This window comes from Amblyomma maculatum, chromosome 6 (genome assembly GCF_055883805.1).
Source record: "Amblyomma maculatum isolate TAMU_Amacu chromosome 6, ASM5588380v1, whole genome shotgun sequence".
NCBI lineage: Eukaryota > Metazoa > Arthropoda > Arachnida > Ixodida > Ixodidae > Amblyomma > Amblyomma maculatum.
Genome location: NC_139349.1, coordinates 135053416 through 135070054, shown reverse-complemented (window position 1 = coordinate 135070054; position 16639 = coordinate 135053416). Strand labels below are relative to the sequence as shown.

Sequence of the window (16639 nt, the reverse complement as noted above, 5' to 3'; positions counted from 1 at the left end):
CTTATTAGGTGGGATCATATCGGCAACATTTCGTGTATATTTCTCGCCCCATACTCTTTTAACCAACATATGAAACAGATTCTACTGAATTTTGGTTATAACTGCACTGCACATTTCATATGCCAAGCCACCTTATAACAGTGCCGTACTGAAGCCTGGCCACAGGCAGCCAAGCAATGCGTGAGCATCTCACCCGGATTAACTTCTCGGTAGCTTGGCACCGCATATGCGTCCACAATGTTCTGGAACCCCACCGTGAACCGGTTGGTGCGGTTGTAGGTTGGTGGAGTCTCCTTGGTCTCCATGCGGTTCAGGATAGATGGGACAGTGTTGCCACCACGATCCTAGAGGGGAGAACAAAATGTCACTGCGCGATCTATAAGTATGGTTGTGCTATGCACAGAACAGATCCAAGCACTTGCCACAACAATAACAAGAGGCCTCAGTGATACGAATCTCACGAGGTCGCGGAAAAATTTGTATCATACGAAAATTTGTATCATAAAAACGAACAAAAATAAGTATGCAGAAGCATGGGAGAGGCAGTCGCGTCGGTCTGTTTACATCCGCGAAGGTTCATTACGGTCGCGCGGTCACAGCTCTCCACTCGCGGTGAATACAGTGCGACAGGCGATTGCGACGTCAGAGACTCGTACTTCCGAGGATTTCTCGCGGCGCATAGAGCACGACAAGAGATGGCGACGTGCCAGCCGCGCGGCGCCGCAGACTGCTCGCGATGCTTACAGAGCAACTAGCAGTCGTGAAGCCTATCATGTGCGGCCCGTGCGCGCCTGCCGCCGCGTGCGCTGCCGACTACTACTTAGAACCGTGCGCCGCTGCAAACCTTTCGCGGCGTGGAAAATGATCGCGATGCCGACGATGTCTGATCCGCCCGCCTCCGCGTACTTCTCGCGGCGCGTACAGCGTCACTGGAGATGGCGACATGCGGGCTGCACGGCGCCGCGAACTGCTCACTGATCGCAATTGCGGAGCCAGCGAAGTACGATCCGTGAGCACCTGCCGCCGCCAGCTACAGCGGTTGCTATGTCTGCGGTTTGTCGGCCATGCGCCTTTGCGGCGCCGTGCGGCCCGCATGTCGCCATCTCCAGTGCTTACATGCAGCGCGGCTGGCAATTGCGGAGTCAGCGATGTACGGGCGGTGCGTAGTGCTCAAGGTTGCGGCCGCAGTTCGAATCATCCGCTGTGGCACGGGAGAGTGTTCGGACCATCCGAAAATTTACACATTGTACACAATGCACTCTGGCAGGGGAATTTCGCGAATTCGTATCGTCTCAAAATTCGTATCAACTGGATTCGTATCACCAAGCTTTTACTGTAACTTCTGACATAACACATGCATACTGAATTAAAATATAGTTGTGCCCAAGTTTACCAGCACTGTTTATGACACACCCGATTTACGACTCACCCTGCGTAGGATACATCCCGCTTAGGACACACCCGATTTACGATGCACCTCACATAGGATATGTCTTGCTTAAGACACACACTACATAAAATACACCCCGCTTACGACACACCCAATGTACGATGCACCCTGCGTACACCTGATGTACGATGCATCCGAGTAGGATTCACCCCGATTACGACAAACTTCGGCCACGGCAAAGTTCGGCCACGGCAAAGCTAGGTGAATATGCAGCATTAAGGGGGGAGGCTACCCTTGAACACCAACTTTTTTATTTCTTGAGGTATTTGAATGAAATTTTCAGGGTATGCTCATAATACACACATTTGAAGAACTACCAAGTTTCATGGAGCTGGGCTCATCGGTTCTCAAGTTAGAGGAGTATATCAAGATAGTTTACATAGGTCCCTAGGGGCGGGCCTGGAGAATTTGCAAAATGTGCTAGCAGTGTGAAATTTGTTATGGTCATTCCTGGATAGTTTCCCCAGGGCAAGACAATTCCCTTTTTCCAAATTTCCTCTCTGAAAAATTTTAGTACAGCCCCAAAGTTAGTGTTCAAATTTATACCTGACTTAACGATATTTTAATTGACTGCCCCTAATTACACATGAAATATTTTGAAAAAAACGAATTGTCTTGCCCTCAGAATTTTACTTAGGTATATAACAAAAAAAACCTCATGAAAATCCAATAAGCGGTTCTTGAGCTATGACTTTCCCTAGCAGCCACACCGTGCAAAAAATTGATTCTGAGAAAACGGCTCTCAAAGGTTGAGAGAACAATAACTTTTTTGTTTCTCAAGTTATCATGATGAAATTTTCAAGACAGGCTCATGACATTAACAAATGAAAAACCACCAAGTTTCATAGAATTGTGCACGCTAATTCTCAAGTTACAGAAGCATATCAAACTGGTTCGAATAGGTCCTTTATACCAAGCCTGGAGAAATTGTGAAAGGCACTGGCATTGTGCAATTTGTCATGCTGATTCCTAGATAGGTTCCTCAGGGCAAGACAAAGCCCTTTTTCAAAATTTTCTTGCTGAAAAATAGCATAGAATTGGATTTTTTGTTATCAATTAGACCTATGTTGATTAACCAAATTAATTATGACAAATTCCAGACATAATATTTTGAATACATGGGCTTGCCTTGCCCTCAAAAATTTATTCAGGTACAGTCGAGCCCACTTATAACGGCCCCACTTAAGACGAACACTCGCAATTATCACGAACAAGTCCGGTGCGGCCGTCAAAATATACATTAGGGCTATGGCGCTCCGTCGATCTCGGCTACAGCGAACATCTGTGCGACTAGCCGATCAGCTACAGCGAACGCCTTGGTGCCGCGGACCACTTTCCACATGCTGAGATCCGTCGATCCTGAGCTCTGCAAGCCGCGACAATCGGCATTCCCGATTCCCCCGCGGCATTTCGCCCTAGCATATTAGGCGGCGCAGATGCAGAAAGCGGTTTCCCGGTTTATCTATCGCGGCATCTCGCCGGAGGAACAAGGAGCGGCCCAAACGCGACAAGCGACTTCTCGGGTTATCTTCCGCGGCATAAGCGCCGAAACGAAAAAAAAAAAAAATAATAATAAAAGCTAGCCAAGTCTGCACTGAATGCGTGTCGCACCTCGAGGCAGCCAACGACAGCAAAGAGCCGTAGCAGACGACGCGGGGAGGCGGAGACCGACGCATCAGCGGCCGCAGCAGCCAATAGTAGTCGCCCGATCCCCCGCGTTCTCGCGGAGCGCGCGCTTTGCCCAATCGCAGCCTTGAATTCGAGCGCGGGAAACTTGAAAGCCGCCACGAGGCTCTCAATCGGTAGCAAGCCACGCCTCGACCGCGCCGCCGTCGCCGCCGCCGAGGGTGGCAGAAGAAAGCGCAAGAATTCACGAACAAAACAAGACCAAGATGGTGGCGCTCAGTTCGGCGGGGGAGGAATGGTGCGCGCGCGAAGTTTGGGAATTTTCGGCGCTTGCTCGCTGCTCCGCGGCTGCCGCCGCTTGTTAAATAATTAATTTCGAGTATTTCTACGGCGAGTTGGGCATTGATAATTACAGAAAGGGTAGTTTATAAGACATACTACCGGAATATATAATCTTCAAAAAATCGACTTTTTCGCGATTTTTCGGTTTTCAAAGGTCGCGTCCCCCCTTAAGCTTTACACTGATGTCATTGCCCTGAGGCAATCCTGCATAAGAAAGCAACTTTGTGGCGTCAAAAAGAATGCTACCTGCCAACGCTCTTTCAAGCCCAAGACACGATTTCATGAAGCAGCTAATATGCAACCCACTCAGATATTGGCAGAACAAGTTGTTAACAGGCGTGTTCAACAAATGCTCACTGCAGTGGCTCAGTGGTTAGGATGCTAAAGTGGTGACCCAGAGAAGTGGGTTCAATACCAACTGTTGCTGCCACGTTTCGATGCAGGAGAAAGAGCAAGGCCCCCGTGTACTATGCGATGTCGGTGCATATTAAATTGTTAAATAATCCCTGATAGCTGAAACGTCTTGAGTCCACTATAGTGTGCTTCAGCCTGAGTCGCTTCATGACGTCAAATCTTTAGAAATAAATCATCCATATGCAACCCTTATGTTGCGGCACGAAGGGATGCAATGAGCCCAACATCACAACATCTGGACTAATCACGCCCCCACGGTAACAGAAAAGTGAGCCTGTACAGCCATGCACAGGCTTCCAGTGGCACAATCCAGACTGACCGTGCCTCGGTGCAGTGCCATCTGGATCTTCTCGAGGTCGGAGACAGCACACCAGCACTCGGCAATGAGGCACTTCTGAGTCACGTCCAGGTTGAACAGGTTCAGGGCGTGGTAAATGGCTTTGATCTTGCGCACCTTCACGAACCAGTTCTTGATGTTCTTGGCGGCGGCAACCAGCACCCGGTGCCGGTGGTCCTGTGTCTGGCCCAACACCTAGAAGCGTAGAGAAAGTGAAGCAGTTCATTTTCTGCATATCCTGCTCAGTAGCACCTTCTTATGGGAAGGAACAAGCCACAGACAATGCAGAAAGCTCCATCAAACAAGAACTCAAGTGTTCATGCATGCATATAGATGTCATATCAACCCAAAAATCACACAGAATCCTCATAGTGCATGGGACTGGGTGCCCTAAAAGCAAGAACTTTAGTAACGCATGCACAGCCTGTATCAAGCAGGAGGCCAGCATAAAATGAAAAACAAATCACCCAACAGACACAAACGATGTGCTGCTTTCAGTACACGAAGCCAACAATGCTTTTCCATCAATCCATCAACTAGCCACGACATTGCGATGCAGTTCCGATAAGGATGCGCTGCCAGGTTTATGGCAAATGTGTGCCTAACCCGATTCGCACCATTCAGGTGCCTGGAACCGCATTCTGTGGCTTCGGAAACTACCCAGAAGGACGTGTGCAGCGTAGCGACACAGTATTTCAATCCAGAGGCATTTTGACAGCCACTTTAAGGGGAGACACTGGTCTTAAAATGAAAATTTTTATTTTTAGAGATATAATAACGAAATTGGGTGTGTATATGTATTTCTTCCTCCTGTTTTCAAAAATGTAATTAGTTTTACTCTATCTCAATTAGTTCTAATGTTATTGGGAAATAACCAAAGCCTAATTTGGTAATTTCTTACGGGTCGTTAGGACAGTTTCCCTCAATATTTTTTCGTTCCGATTAAAATGTAGTTGTAGCCAAAGACCTGCCATGTGGAGCTATGCTATTTATATTATCATTGATGTACATCACAGTATAAAAATATTCAATTATGTAGATGCCCCACAATTCGAAAATATAATTAGCTGACATTATTGTTCAATAAATTTGATATGTTCAACTTAGCAATATAAAAATAGCATAGCTCCACAGTTCAAACCTTTCTGAATTCAACGGTATAAGATTTATCAAAATTGCACCACAAAAACCCAATGAAAAGTTCCGTAAGGCTAGTCATGTCACCAAAAAACATGAAGCTGAGAAAAACTCGTTTGAAGTTTTGACACTGAGTGCAGAAAATATTGGGAAGAATCTTCGACAACGGATGTTACTCAGATGTTCCCTATCAGTTTCCCTACAAAACAAAACAAAAAGTGTCTTATTCCATCCAAGGAAACATTTAAAAAAAAAAATGTCGAATGTGTAAGTGTGATGAAATTATAGAGGTTACTTTCGAGAAGTTAGGGGTTGACTTTTTTTTTTGTTTTGTTTTGTTTTTTTTTGAGGTGAAAGTGAGGACCGGAGCCAAGGAGACGAGAGCTCCACCGGGCAAACAGTTGGGGAAGAGAACTGCTTCGCTTATTCTTGGGGAAGAGAACTGCTTCTGTTCGAAATCGCAGTTTTCGCAGACAAGCAGAAGCTTTACAGCAAGGCCGTACTTCTTATCTGTTGCCTTGCTCAAACGCAGACTTCCTGCGCCGCAGGTTCCGCACTTCGCTTGCGCGAAAAAATTGTTCAAAACCTTCAAGTCCACAATCACGAACTGGGTACCGGCATCAGCTGTCTGGTAATCCGCACTGACGCCAAGAAGGTCAAACTTGCGCTGGGTTGCTGACTTTTCCGACAGAACGGACTTTGCTTGCGCCGATCGCTCAACACGCTGCGCCTGCTCGGTCGACGAATAGTACACAGCATCAACACGAAGTGTACCATGATCCGAGATACGATTCGTGCTGCAACTTGGTCCCGCGGTGTCGTCATCGGGCAGCGTGCTTGATGTACCCGGCGGATCCAACGAGTCCGGCACTGCAGGCCCCGGCGACGCACTGGTGGCCGCTGCCTGCTGTTTTTTGTTCCACGGACGTTTCTTCCGGCTTCCAAAAGCTCGTTGCGTGCTCGGTTTCAATCGACTGTCTCCCGGCATCTCGATAGCAAAGAGAAACTCCCGGCACAAGGCGGAAACACGGCGTGTAGAGAAACACGAGCGCAAAAACAGACGCGCACGAAGCGACAGCCACAGCGGCGAACGCAAGAGAAAGAAAAAAAAATGACGTAGACGGTCACACCAGCCAATGGGAGGCGCAGAACGGCGCGCGCGCTTCGCGCGCCGCGTGCGAGCCAATCAGCGACCCGAAAACGGCCTTCGGGAAACCGGCCCGAACCGCCGCTCGGCTTGAGCGACGCCATTTTGAGATAGCTCAATAGATAGATGGATTTATTGAAAGGAAAAGGCAGAGAGGTTGGCCCGAATAATTCAAATCTGGCCTGCTACTCTGCACTGGGGAAGGGGAAGGAGAGAAGAAAGAAGGTCATAATGGGTGACGATGTGGGAGAAGGCATATGAAATATATATACAGACACAGCAGCTTGCTTTACAAACGTGAATCAAGTCCGCTGGCGCTCAAATAACGGCAAAGAGCGCGCACTGCCTGGACGCCCTTCCCCTTGTCCTGCCAAGCGCCCAGCAGCAGTTCCTCCGACAGAGGCCTCTTGTCTAAACGCTTCAAGGAAGCAGCTAGCACATTTCTTTCGTTCGCATACTCTGGGCACACCAATAATACATGGTCCACAGTCTCTGGGATGCCACAAGTTAAACATTCCGGTGAGTCCAGCTGTCCAATTAAATGTAAGTATTTGCGCGTGAAAGCCACGTTTAAACGAAGTCGATGTATCAAGCATGTCTGATGACGCGGAATATCACGCGGAACATAAAATTTAAATGTTCGATCAAGCCTTTTTAGACGGATGTGTCGGGCGTCTGGTTGAGCCCAGTAGGCTGCTGTAGCAATATTCATATAACTCTTTAGAAGACACGTCGTATCCGCTCTTGAAAAAGGCACAGTTGTTTGGAAGCCATTGATGAGTGCGCTTTTCGCTTCAACATCGGCCTGCTCATTCCCATGGAGGCCGCAGTGGGCAGGAATCCATTGAAACATTATCGTGTGGCCTTGCAGCTGGGCAGATGTGATGAGATCCACAATGTTTAGTGCCAGGGACTGATAGGCAGTGTGGCGTAAGAAGTTTTCCAAAATTTGTAATGCAGTCTTCGAGTCCGTGAATATACACCATTTTTGAGGTGGTTCCCCACATATATAGCGAATAGATTCTCGAATGGCTACAAGTTCGGCAGCGGTTGATGTAGAGGTATGTCCCAAAAGGAAATGCAGAGTCGTTTTCCGAGCTGGTATGACCACAGCTGCAGCGGATGCCTGTGCTGACACAGATCCATCAGTGTATATGTGAATATAACTGGGATATTCTGACCAGATGTGTGCCAGAGTAAGTTGTTCGAGTCCACTAATTGGTACCATTGATTTCTTTAGTATTCCGGGAACACGAAGGTGCACGAAAGGTTTATCCATCGTCCATGGTGGTTGGGTGAGATGATATGGGAGGGCATATCCTGTCGGTACTTGCGACTGATGGCAGCGGAGTGCAGTTGTAAAACTGCAGTCCGGCCTCTCATTCAGAATCTTGCTGAGTGGGTGAAAACGGTGTCTTGTAAGTGCTCGTAAATATACACGAAGTGGTTCGTGTGACAAGTATATGGACATTGGGCGAGCGTGTGCCTCTTCAATTGTGCCTTTGTTAGAGGTGCATCTGGGCAGTCCAAGGCATATTTTCAGTGCCTGCGCTTGCACGCTCTCTAAAGTCCGCAAGCAGGAAATGCTCATACTAGAGAGTACTGGGAGACTGTACCGGATGTAGCCAACAAACAGAGCCTCGTAAAGGCGTATTAAGGAGCGCTCAGTTGGACCCCATTTGATGCCAGCTATGTAACGAAGTACATGGCAAAAATTAATTAGCCTCTTCTTCACCATAGCAATATGTTTCGACCAAGATAGTCGGTGGTCAATAATTACTCCCAAGAATCTGTGCCTGGAGACGTATGGTATTACGACTCCATGAAGGGTAATCGGGTAGCGGCTGACACATTTTCCCGTAAACGCGATCACTGCACACTTTTCTGCCGCTAAAAATAAACCTTGACGCCGTAAGTACATCGATGTTAATGACACAGCTCGTTGCAGTCTCGCACGTAGTTGTGGGCGCGTCGAACCAGAGGCCCAGATGCAGATGTCGTCAGCATATGCACTTATGTGGATGTTAGTTGGCAGTTCACTCACCAGGCCAATTAGCGCAACGTTAAATAAAGTTGGGCTGAGAACTCCTCCCTGTGGAACTCCACGACCGACCTGAAAGTGGGTAGTATCTCCTTCAGGCGTAGTCATGTAAACAGAACGGCCGCTGAGATAGCTTACAATCCACAAGTACAGCCGGCCACCAACTCCCACGTCGTCAAGTCCATCAAAAATAGCTTCATGGAGGACGTTGTCGTAAGCTCCCTTTATATCTAAAAATGCAGCAGCTACTAGTCGACGGTGACGCTTTTCGTGTTCTACTGTCGCCACAAGGTCGATGACGCTGTCAATGGAAGAGCGTCCGCGGCGAAATCCAGTCATCATATTAGGATAAAGATCATTACTCTCTAGATACCACTCAAGTCTTGCCAGCACCATGCGCTCCATAACTTTTCCAACACAGCTTGCTAGGGCAACTGGCCGGTATGAGGTAAGTTCGAGAGGAGGCTTTCCAGGCTTCAAAAGAGCAACCAGGCGGCTAATTTTCCAGTGTTCAGGAACAGTACTAGAAGCCCATATATCATTGAAATAATTAAGTAGTGCAGTTCTACCATCCTTGCCTAGGTTCGATAAGGTTGAATAAGTAATCCCGTCAGGACCAGGTGCAGATGAATGCCGACAAGAAGCAAGAGCGGCGTCTAATTCAGCTATTGTAAAGGGCACGTCGTATTGATCATTCGGCGAAGGTGGTGCAAAAACCTCTGAAATTGGTAACTGTGCCTGGTTTGTGCCCACAACCATTTTACAAAAATCTTCAGCTACGTCAACTTCATTGCGGCGTTGGTAAAGGGCCAGGGCACGAAAAGGGTGCCTTTCTCGCGGAGGTGTGCGCAAGCTTCTCGCAACATGCCAGATACGCGACAGGGGCTTACGGGGATCCAGTGATGAGCAGAACTGTCTCCAACGTTGTCGTCCTAACCTCTCCAGGTGACGCAAAACTTGACGTTTAGCTCGGCGAGAAAGTGCGAGATCTTGCGCGGATTTCGTTCTTCTGTACTTCCTTTCAGCCCGCCGACGGATCGCGCGAAGCCGCTCGAATTCCACGTCGATGCTGGACACTGACACCGGCACACTAACATAGCGAGTGTTCTCACTGAGAGAGGAAGTAATGAGGCCCTCTATTTGAGATGGTGACTGGAGGTCCACGCTGGAAGTCTCCACCGCTGCCCTAAAGGCGGGCCAGTCTGTGTATTGCACACGAGGTGAAGTGGCAGGTGCAAACCACTTGATGCATATGTACGTTGGTATATGACCACTCCCATGTGTTTCCACATCACTACACCAAGAAACGGAGGGATGGAGGTTTCTGGAAACAAACGCCACATCCAAGCAGCTGCTGTAGGTTGTTCCGCGTAGAAACGTCGGTGAGCCGTCGTTTATATTGACGAGATCTTGCGTATGCATAAAGTCTGCCAGGTCTCTTCCTCTATTGCTCATTATTGCACTACCCCACTGAGGGTGGTGAGCATTAAAGTCCCCCACAATAATACGAGGAGCTGCACAACACTGGATTGTTGAAAATAGATATGATTTGTCCAAGCCATCCCTCGGTGGAATATAAGCGCCAATTACAGAACATACTCGTCCTTTCAGGGTTAACGTCAAACAAATGTAGTGGTTCGTGTTGTGGGGCTGCAGAGCATGGCGGACGTGCGCAATGTCTTGGCGTACACATACCAGCACTTTGCTTGTTTCGTTTGCTTCTCTAGACCATAGCAGAACATATCCAGAAAGGCGGAAAGCAGCCGGCATGTTGGGCTCACAGATCACAATCACAGGAAAGCGGTACTTCTGTACCCGCTGTCGGAAGTCACTCAGCCGACCACGCAGGCCTCGGGCATTCCATTGCATCACAACACTGCGGCGCAAGTGCATCGTCACAGAGGTGGGGTTAGTTTGTTGCGCCATTGTGAATTATTGCAATGCCGCCAAGAGCGGCTCAAATGCGTCCAAAAACTGAACAGCAAACTTTGCTGTTTGCGTGTTGATGCTGGAGAGCAGCACCCGCATTGAACGAACCAGCTGTTTCAGCATTTCTTTTACCTGCTGGCTGTCGGGGTTGTCGGAATTTTCAGTACGTGTGGCAACCAAACTGGGATTAGGCCTGGCGTCGGCCTTTGATGGTAGATCTGGCCACTCAGCATCAGAGGCGGTAGGTAATACAACAGCCTCTGTCTGATCCTTGGCATGTGACACTGTCTGCGACATTACAGCAAGAGTACTCTTAGCGGGATTAGACTCAATCTGTTGTGGCACCTGAGCTGACGTTAACTCTGAAGTTGACTTATCCAGGCTAGGCTTGCCTTCCGATTCCTTGTGTCGGCGTCGGGAACGGTGCTTGTGACGACGAATAGACGCGGCCGCTTCTTGATGAGTCGAGTTATCTCTCACCATCTTTTTTAGTATACGGTTTTCATCCCGAATTTTAGGACAGTCCTTAGCCGTCGATTCATGGGCACCCGAGCAGTTAGAACACCTGACAGTCTCCGCCTCGCATGCGTCATGAGGATGCGTACCGCCGCATCGACGGCAGGATACCTCGTTTCGACAAACGGCGCTCACATGTCCGATCTTGTGGCATTTGTGGCACTGAACAGGTCTTGGAACATACATCCGAACTGGGTGCCTCACATAGCCCACTTTAACGTGGGATGGGAGGGATTCAGTTTCAAAGACTAATTTAACGCACTTTGAGCGGCCGAATCGATGAACATCCACAATGCGCGCCGTAGATTTGATCAGCGTGCAGAGATCGCTTTCATTTATCTCGGGGTCAACGTCGCTGATTACACCTGCAGTAGTCTTTTTCCCATGTGCAAGGAAGGAACGGACCGGCATGTTGCCTAGCGCACCAATTCCTTTCAGCTTGTCCACTGTAGCCTGGGATTTGACATCCACGGTTAGAACATTCTTCCAGGGATTAATTCTGACTTCGTCAACTTCACCGGGAACCAGCTGGTCGAAAAACTGCGTCAGGTGCTGTCTGTTTATCACATTCAGATTCGCCGTTGCCGTTGTTGGTACGAAGGCCACGGAGAAGATCCCTTGCTTTTCAGCGTTCTTCTTTGGTGTCTCACTCATTACTGATGTTCGGCGCAGCTTTCTTTTCAGGCGGCGCGACTGGACAGGCGTGTAGCTGTTGTCGGAATCCATCTCTGTCACGGTGGAGTCATCTGCCGAGTCTGGAAGCTCCACGTCCGCGACGTCAAGGTGACCCGTCGGGTACGCTGTAGCCTGTTCGATGGTGGCGAGTGGGCGCAGGGGTCGTGCGCCCGCCATCCCGAAGGATGTCGAGATCACAAATAGCTCACAGCGATATAAAATCCAGAAAAGTGGAAGAGCGCTAGCTTCAGACGTTCGGAAACCTCCACTTCTTCTCAAATTGCGCACAAAGAAACCAGCTTCAAAACAAGCCCAAGATGGCGGCGATCGGCCGGCTGCAACGCCGGCGGCGCGCGCGGGAAGTTCGAACAAAGTCTCTCTTTTCGGGGCCATTTCGTCGCTGCCGTGGTGTTTTGAAAGCCGATTTTATCGCATTTCCCGACCGAATTCAGCGTTAATAATTTTACTGTAGATGCTCGAAAGGATAAACCTTCCGAAAATGAGTTTTTCCCAAAATCGACTTTTTGACCATTTTCGACCGTTTTAAGACCCGCGTCTCCCCTTAATGTCAGTTTCCTCAAAAATGCTTTTTGACCCGACTGGCCTGCTTGCAGAAAGCGTAGCACGGCAATGGCTTGATGGATTTTCATGAGGTTGGTTGCATTATATTGCTTGGTGAAATCTTTATGCAGCGACATTCTCATATTTTTAAAATATGCTATCATTTTTTTTTTTACTTTTTAGCTATTTTCAAGTGATGAAAAATGAGTGCGTTATGCAAGCATGAATGTAACGTGTAATAAGAAATCAGGCTGATAAAAATATTTGGAGAATGTCACTGCATGAACCAATCATATGGCTAAAATAAGACTAACTATGGGCTTCTACCATGTATTTTTGTCAGGCCAGGCTTTCTGCAAGTTTGGTAAACAATGATGCAAATATAAATTTCTAATGTCAAAACTACTAGAAATATCTTAATGAAACTTTGTAATTAGCCATTCAGCACACTTTCCAATAAGCATGCCAAGTTTCATTGATCTACTACAAAAATTTAAAAAATTTCACTTCGATCCCCATGTCATCCCCCACAGCCGCACGAATGACGTCTTAGCTCCTCCTTAAGTGCTTGTTCAAGCTTGCTCATGGAGATGTCACTGTACTTCACAAGTCTGCCACCACAGTCCGCTACTAGAACTCACTCACCGTGTTCAGGTCTTCAATGCGGGTCATCACGCCAATGGACATCTCCCTGCGATCGGCTGGTGTCTCTGGGCAGGGGTAGAGGGTCGCACGAAACCTGCACAATACTCTCAATTAAAACCTCTCAATAAAGGAGAGGGCCAAAAGGAGAAGCCCATAAATAGCGCTAGAAGGTGCAATTGAGTCCTCAATCCACAATGATCATTAAAATCGCACTGCACAGATGAAGACAAGCCCAGATGAGCAAAGGTTGACTTGGCTTGCAAACTGATGCTCTCCATAAACCCTTGTTCAGTGCTCTTTCATACTGCACACACTAGTAGCACCAGATAGTAGCATCAAGCTAGCAAAAGGCATCAAAATCTGAATCCAGAGCCACTAATAACAAGCTTCACAAATCATATTTCAGCAAAGCATACTAATATGTAGAACAGAGCAGAAAATATGCACGGTGGTTCCAAATACTGGAAAGCACACACAGAGAGCACTCTTTCGGAACCTTAAATCATTGGTTATGTATATTTCACAGCCAGAGCTGCTGAAAAATAAAACAACCAAGTCCGGTGCACTTGAAGAATGCACAATTATTTGGGTTCTTGAAGACCTAGTAGGTAAGAAAGCTGCCAAGCTCAACCTGAACAGCTACTTGCGCAGCAGAGTGTCTGAAATACTAGTAGGCAAGCAACTCGGCACCATTCAAGCATGCGGAGATTTAGACCGTGACCTGCAATATAGCATAATACAAGAGTGGCACACGATGTAAAATGCTGCAAAGTCACAGCTGCTCCAATCATAGCCTCTCTGATCAGATTCCTCACTCAACCGTTTGAAGCTGGCCATTAAAGCATGGTGTATGTAGCCCACAAGCCCTTGAAGTGAAAATGAAGGCTGTCTTTAGACTTTGTGAATATTAAGCGTTTCGAATATGAATGTAATAAGAATATCAAAAAAAAAAAAAGAAACCTAATATCAGCTGTCTGAACAGTGAAAAAAAATTGTAAAATTAAGAGATGGGAAACATCGTTCGTCTTGTTTCTTTCAGAATTCACACAGTATTTGCAAATAAAATTGTAGTAGAGTTGCATAGAAACTGAAAAGTAGTTACACTTCTGTGCAACTACTCCTATTTTACGATAAGCAGTGTAGCGTGCATTTGGATGGTTGAGTTGAAAGAGTCTTACCTCAACGAGGACATGACAATGTGAATGAGAGATGATTTTGGCTAGAGATAGGTGTGTTTCATGGTGCATAAACAACTAGGTGACTATCATTAGCCAACCACAGGGTACATTTTTTTTTTCTTTTTAAGACACCCTTAAAAGATGTTCAAATTCTATTAGTTTGTCTGGTAGCACTCCCAAAACACGTCCACGGTTCGGCCTCTGAGCCAAAGGGAGCTATTAATGGCATTATGTGCACATAGAAGCGTTGAGTCATTGATCAGAGTGCTTCTGAACCTTGTGGGGATTCATAATCTCCTGCCCCCATTATAAAGGGCCGCGCGTGGTTACCACGCGTGATTACGTGCGCTCTTGGGGAGGACCGCGAGGAGAGGGCACTCTGGCCACCCTCCCATCCTCCCGGGCTCCCGCGGCGACACCGCACGGGTTTCCTTCTTTCCTACCGACATACCGGGAAACCTCCTCTCCCCGAGCCGAGGTGAGATGCGCGTCTGTCGCAACTCCCTCGGCGTCTTTTGACGGTTGGGCGTGCACGCGCACGGATGAGCATTACCGTCGGGAGACCGCCGCCTTCACCCTCTGCTCCCGGTCCAGCGCGCACTGACTGCCGCGGGCCGTGAGCACGAAGCCGCACGCAGGTGAGCAGTACCTCTCCCTCCTCGTGCGTGCTTCTCCCTTAGGTGGTTCTATTTCACCCCCGTACGCGGCTTTCGCTCGCTACACGGCGGTTGTTCTTTAGTGTGTTTTCCTTTGCCGTGTACTCGAGCACAATAAACTGTTCGAGTACGAACTCTGTGTCTGTCCCCTCTGGCTCGAACCTGCCGCAGTAGCGACTTCTCGCACCGCGGGTTGGGGGTCACAGCTCTGTCTGCTAGGGCTGCACGTCGGGGCTAGAAGGCGACTGTAGCGTCTAGTCCCCTCGTGGCGCATTCTTGCGGGAGTAACACCCCCATATCTTGGCGCCCCACGTTGGGCGCCATAATATGGGGGTTATTTCTCGTAAGAGAGTGCGCCACGGGGGGGCTAGACGCTACAGTCGCCTTCTAGCCCCGACGTGCCAGCCCTAGCAGACAGAGCTGTGACCCCCAACCCGCGGTGCGAGAAATCGCCACTGCGGCGGGTTCGGGCCAGAGGGGACAAACACCGAGTTGCGTACTCGAACAAGAGTTTATTGCACTGCTCGAGTACACGGCAAGAGAACAGCAATTAAGAACAACCACCGTGTAGCGAGCGAACGCCGCGTACGGGGGTGAAATAACAACCACCTAATAGGGAAGCGCGTCAAGTAGGTGAGAGGAAGTGTCTGCTCACCTGACACAGCTTCTCGCTCACATCCCGTTGCGGTGCCTACGGTCAGTGTGCGATTCTCGGTGACGGCGGTGGTCTCCTCGGCAGAAATCATGAACCGCGCGCGTGCGCGCCCATTCGCCGAAGAACCCCAGCGAGTTGCTACAGTCGCGCTCCTCGACACGGAACCGGAGAGGAGGTCTCCCGGTTACGCCGGCAGGAAAGAGGGAAGTCCGCGGCAGCGTTGCTGCAGTCCCGGGAGGCGGCGGGGGGTGGCCAGCGTGCCCTCTCCTCCGCCAACCTCTCTGCCAGCGCGCGTAATCACGCGTGTTAATTACGCGCGGGCGTTATAATGGAGGAAGGGGATTGTGAATCCCCACAACCTGGAGCTGAAGTGGAAGAAGAAGACCAGCATTTTCATGTTGGTTGAGACAGCGATAACTTGGGGAGCAATGAGGCATTCTATAATTGTTGATTGTATTAGGACAGTTGGCTATGAAACTGCCAAAGCAGCACAGAATCGTGCAAGCACCCTTGCACCAACTCAAAGATGCCTGGGAGTACACATTCACTCGGTGGATAAAGTGCTCACAAAGATAAGTTTCCCTGACTGTGTGAGCTCTGGCATAAATGCAGCCACCAACTTCTTTGCTGAGAAATAAATCTGTAGTCCTGTGATGCCCTTATTGAAGTAACAACTTTTGTTGCTTCTTATATGCGCTGCAGCAGTGTCAATCGTTTCCGTGGCATGCATTTCATTTTCGCCACATTTATGGTCTGCAAATATGCTGCGGTAGCATTTTGGATGCTGCTGCATCATAATAGAGTGTATAGAATATTTAGTGATTGAGAAATGCCTCACTCAATGCAACAAAGTTCCCAATTCAAAGAAATTTGCAGCTTCCCTCAACTTTGCTAAATCAAGTTAAAACTGTGTAAGCATGTAAGCATGGTTCTTCTCAAGTGCGTTTGCTAGTAAAATGTGCCACGGATGAAGAAGCGGACATTTAGCACGGGTACAGTGTGCGGCATCTATGCAGACTGTGAGAAGCTTCGTCGGACTACCTGGAAATCACTGCTTGGCGTGAGGATGCCCAACAGCACACAAATTGAACATGAAAGGCTAAGCGTGCATCTGAGAAGCCTGAAGAGTGGGGAGAGTCTCGCCAAGCAGTGGCGTCAAAACACGCAGCGACAAAGATGCCGAGCTGAACTTTTGCTACGTATGTCCTGGTGTAGCTGAGCTAAGCCACTGCTGCATTTTTTTAAGCGCATTAACCTGAGGCAGGAAATTGAGTTTTTGTCAAAAGTTATAACTAATAATTTTTGTTCACTTCTTAGAGTAAATTCAGTT

At 48.4% G+C, this 16639-nt stretch overlaps 1 protein-coding gene across 3 annotated transcripts in view; it reads right to left on the bottom strand.

Annotated features, from left to right (window-relative positions):
* The window catches only part of LOC146186813 (V-type proton ATPase 116 kDa subunit a 1-like), a 63537-nt gene that overhangs the window by 24633 nt on the left and 22265 nt on the right, over positions 1–16639 (bottom strand). For all 3 annotated transcript variants that reach the window (XM_084607442.1, XM_084607444.1, XM_084607443.1), the window contains exons 8-10: positions 12821–12914; positions 4152–4364; positions 194–344 (exon numbers count right to left, since the gene is read on the bottom strand). In XM_084607442.1, coding sequence (XP_084463568.1) covers positions 194–344; positions 4152–4364; positions 12821–12914 — 458 coding nt within the window. The remainder of the gene's footprint in view (positions 1–193; positions 345–4151; positions 4365–12820; positions 12915–16639) is intronic.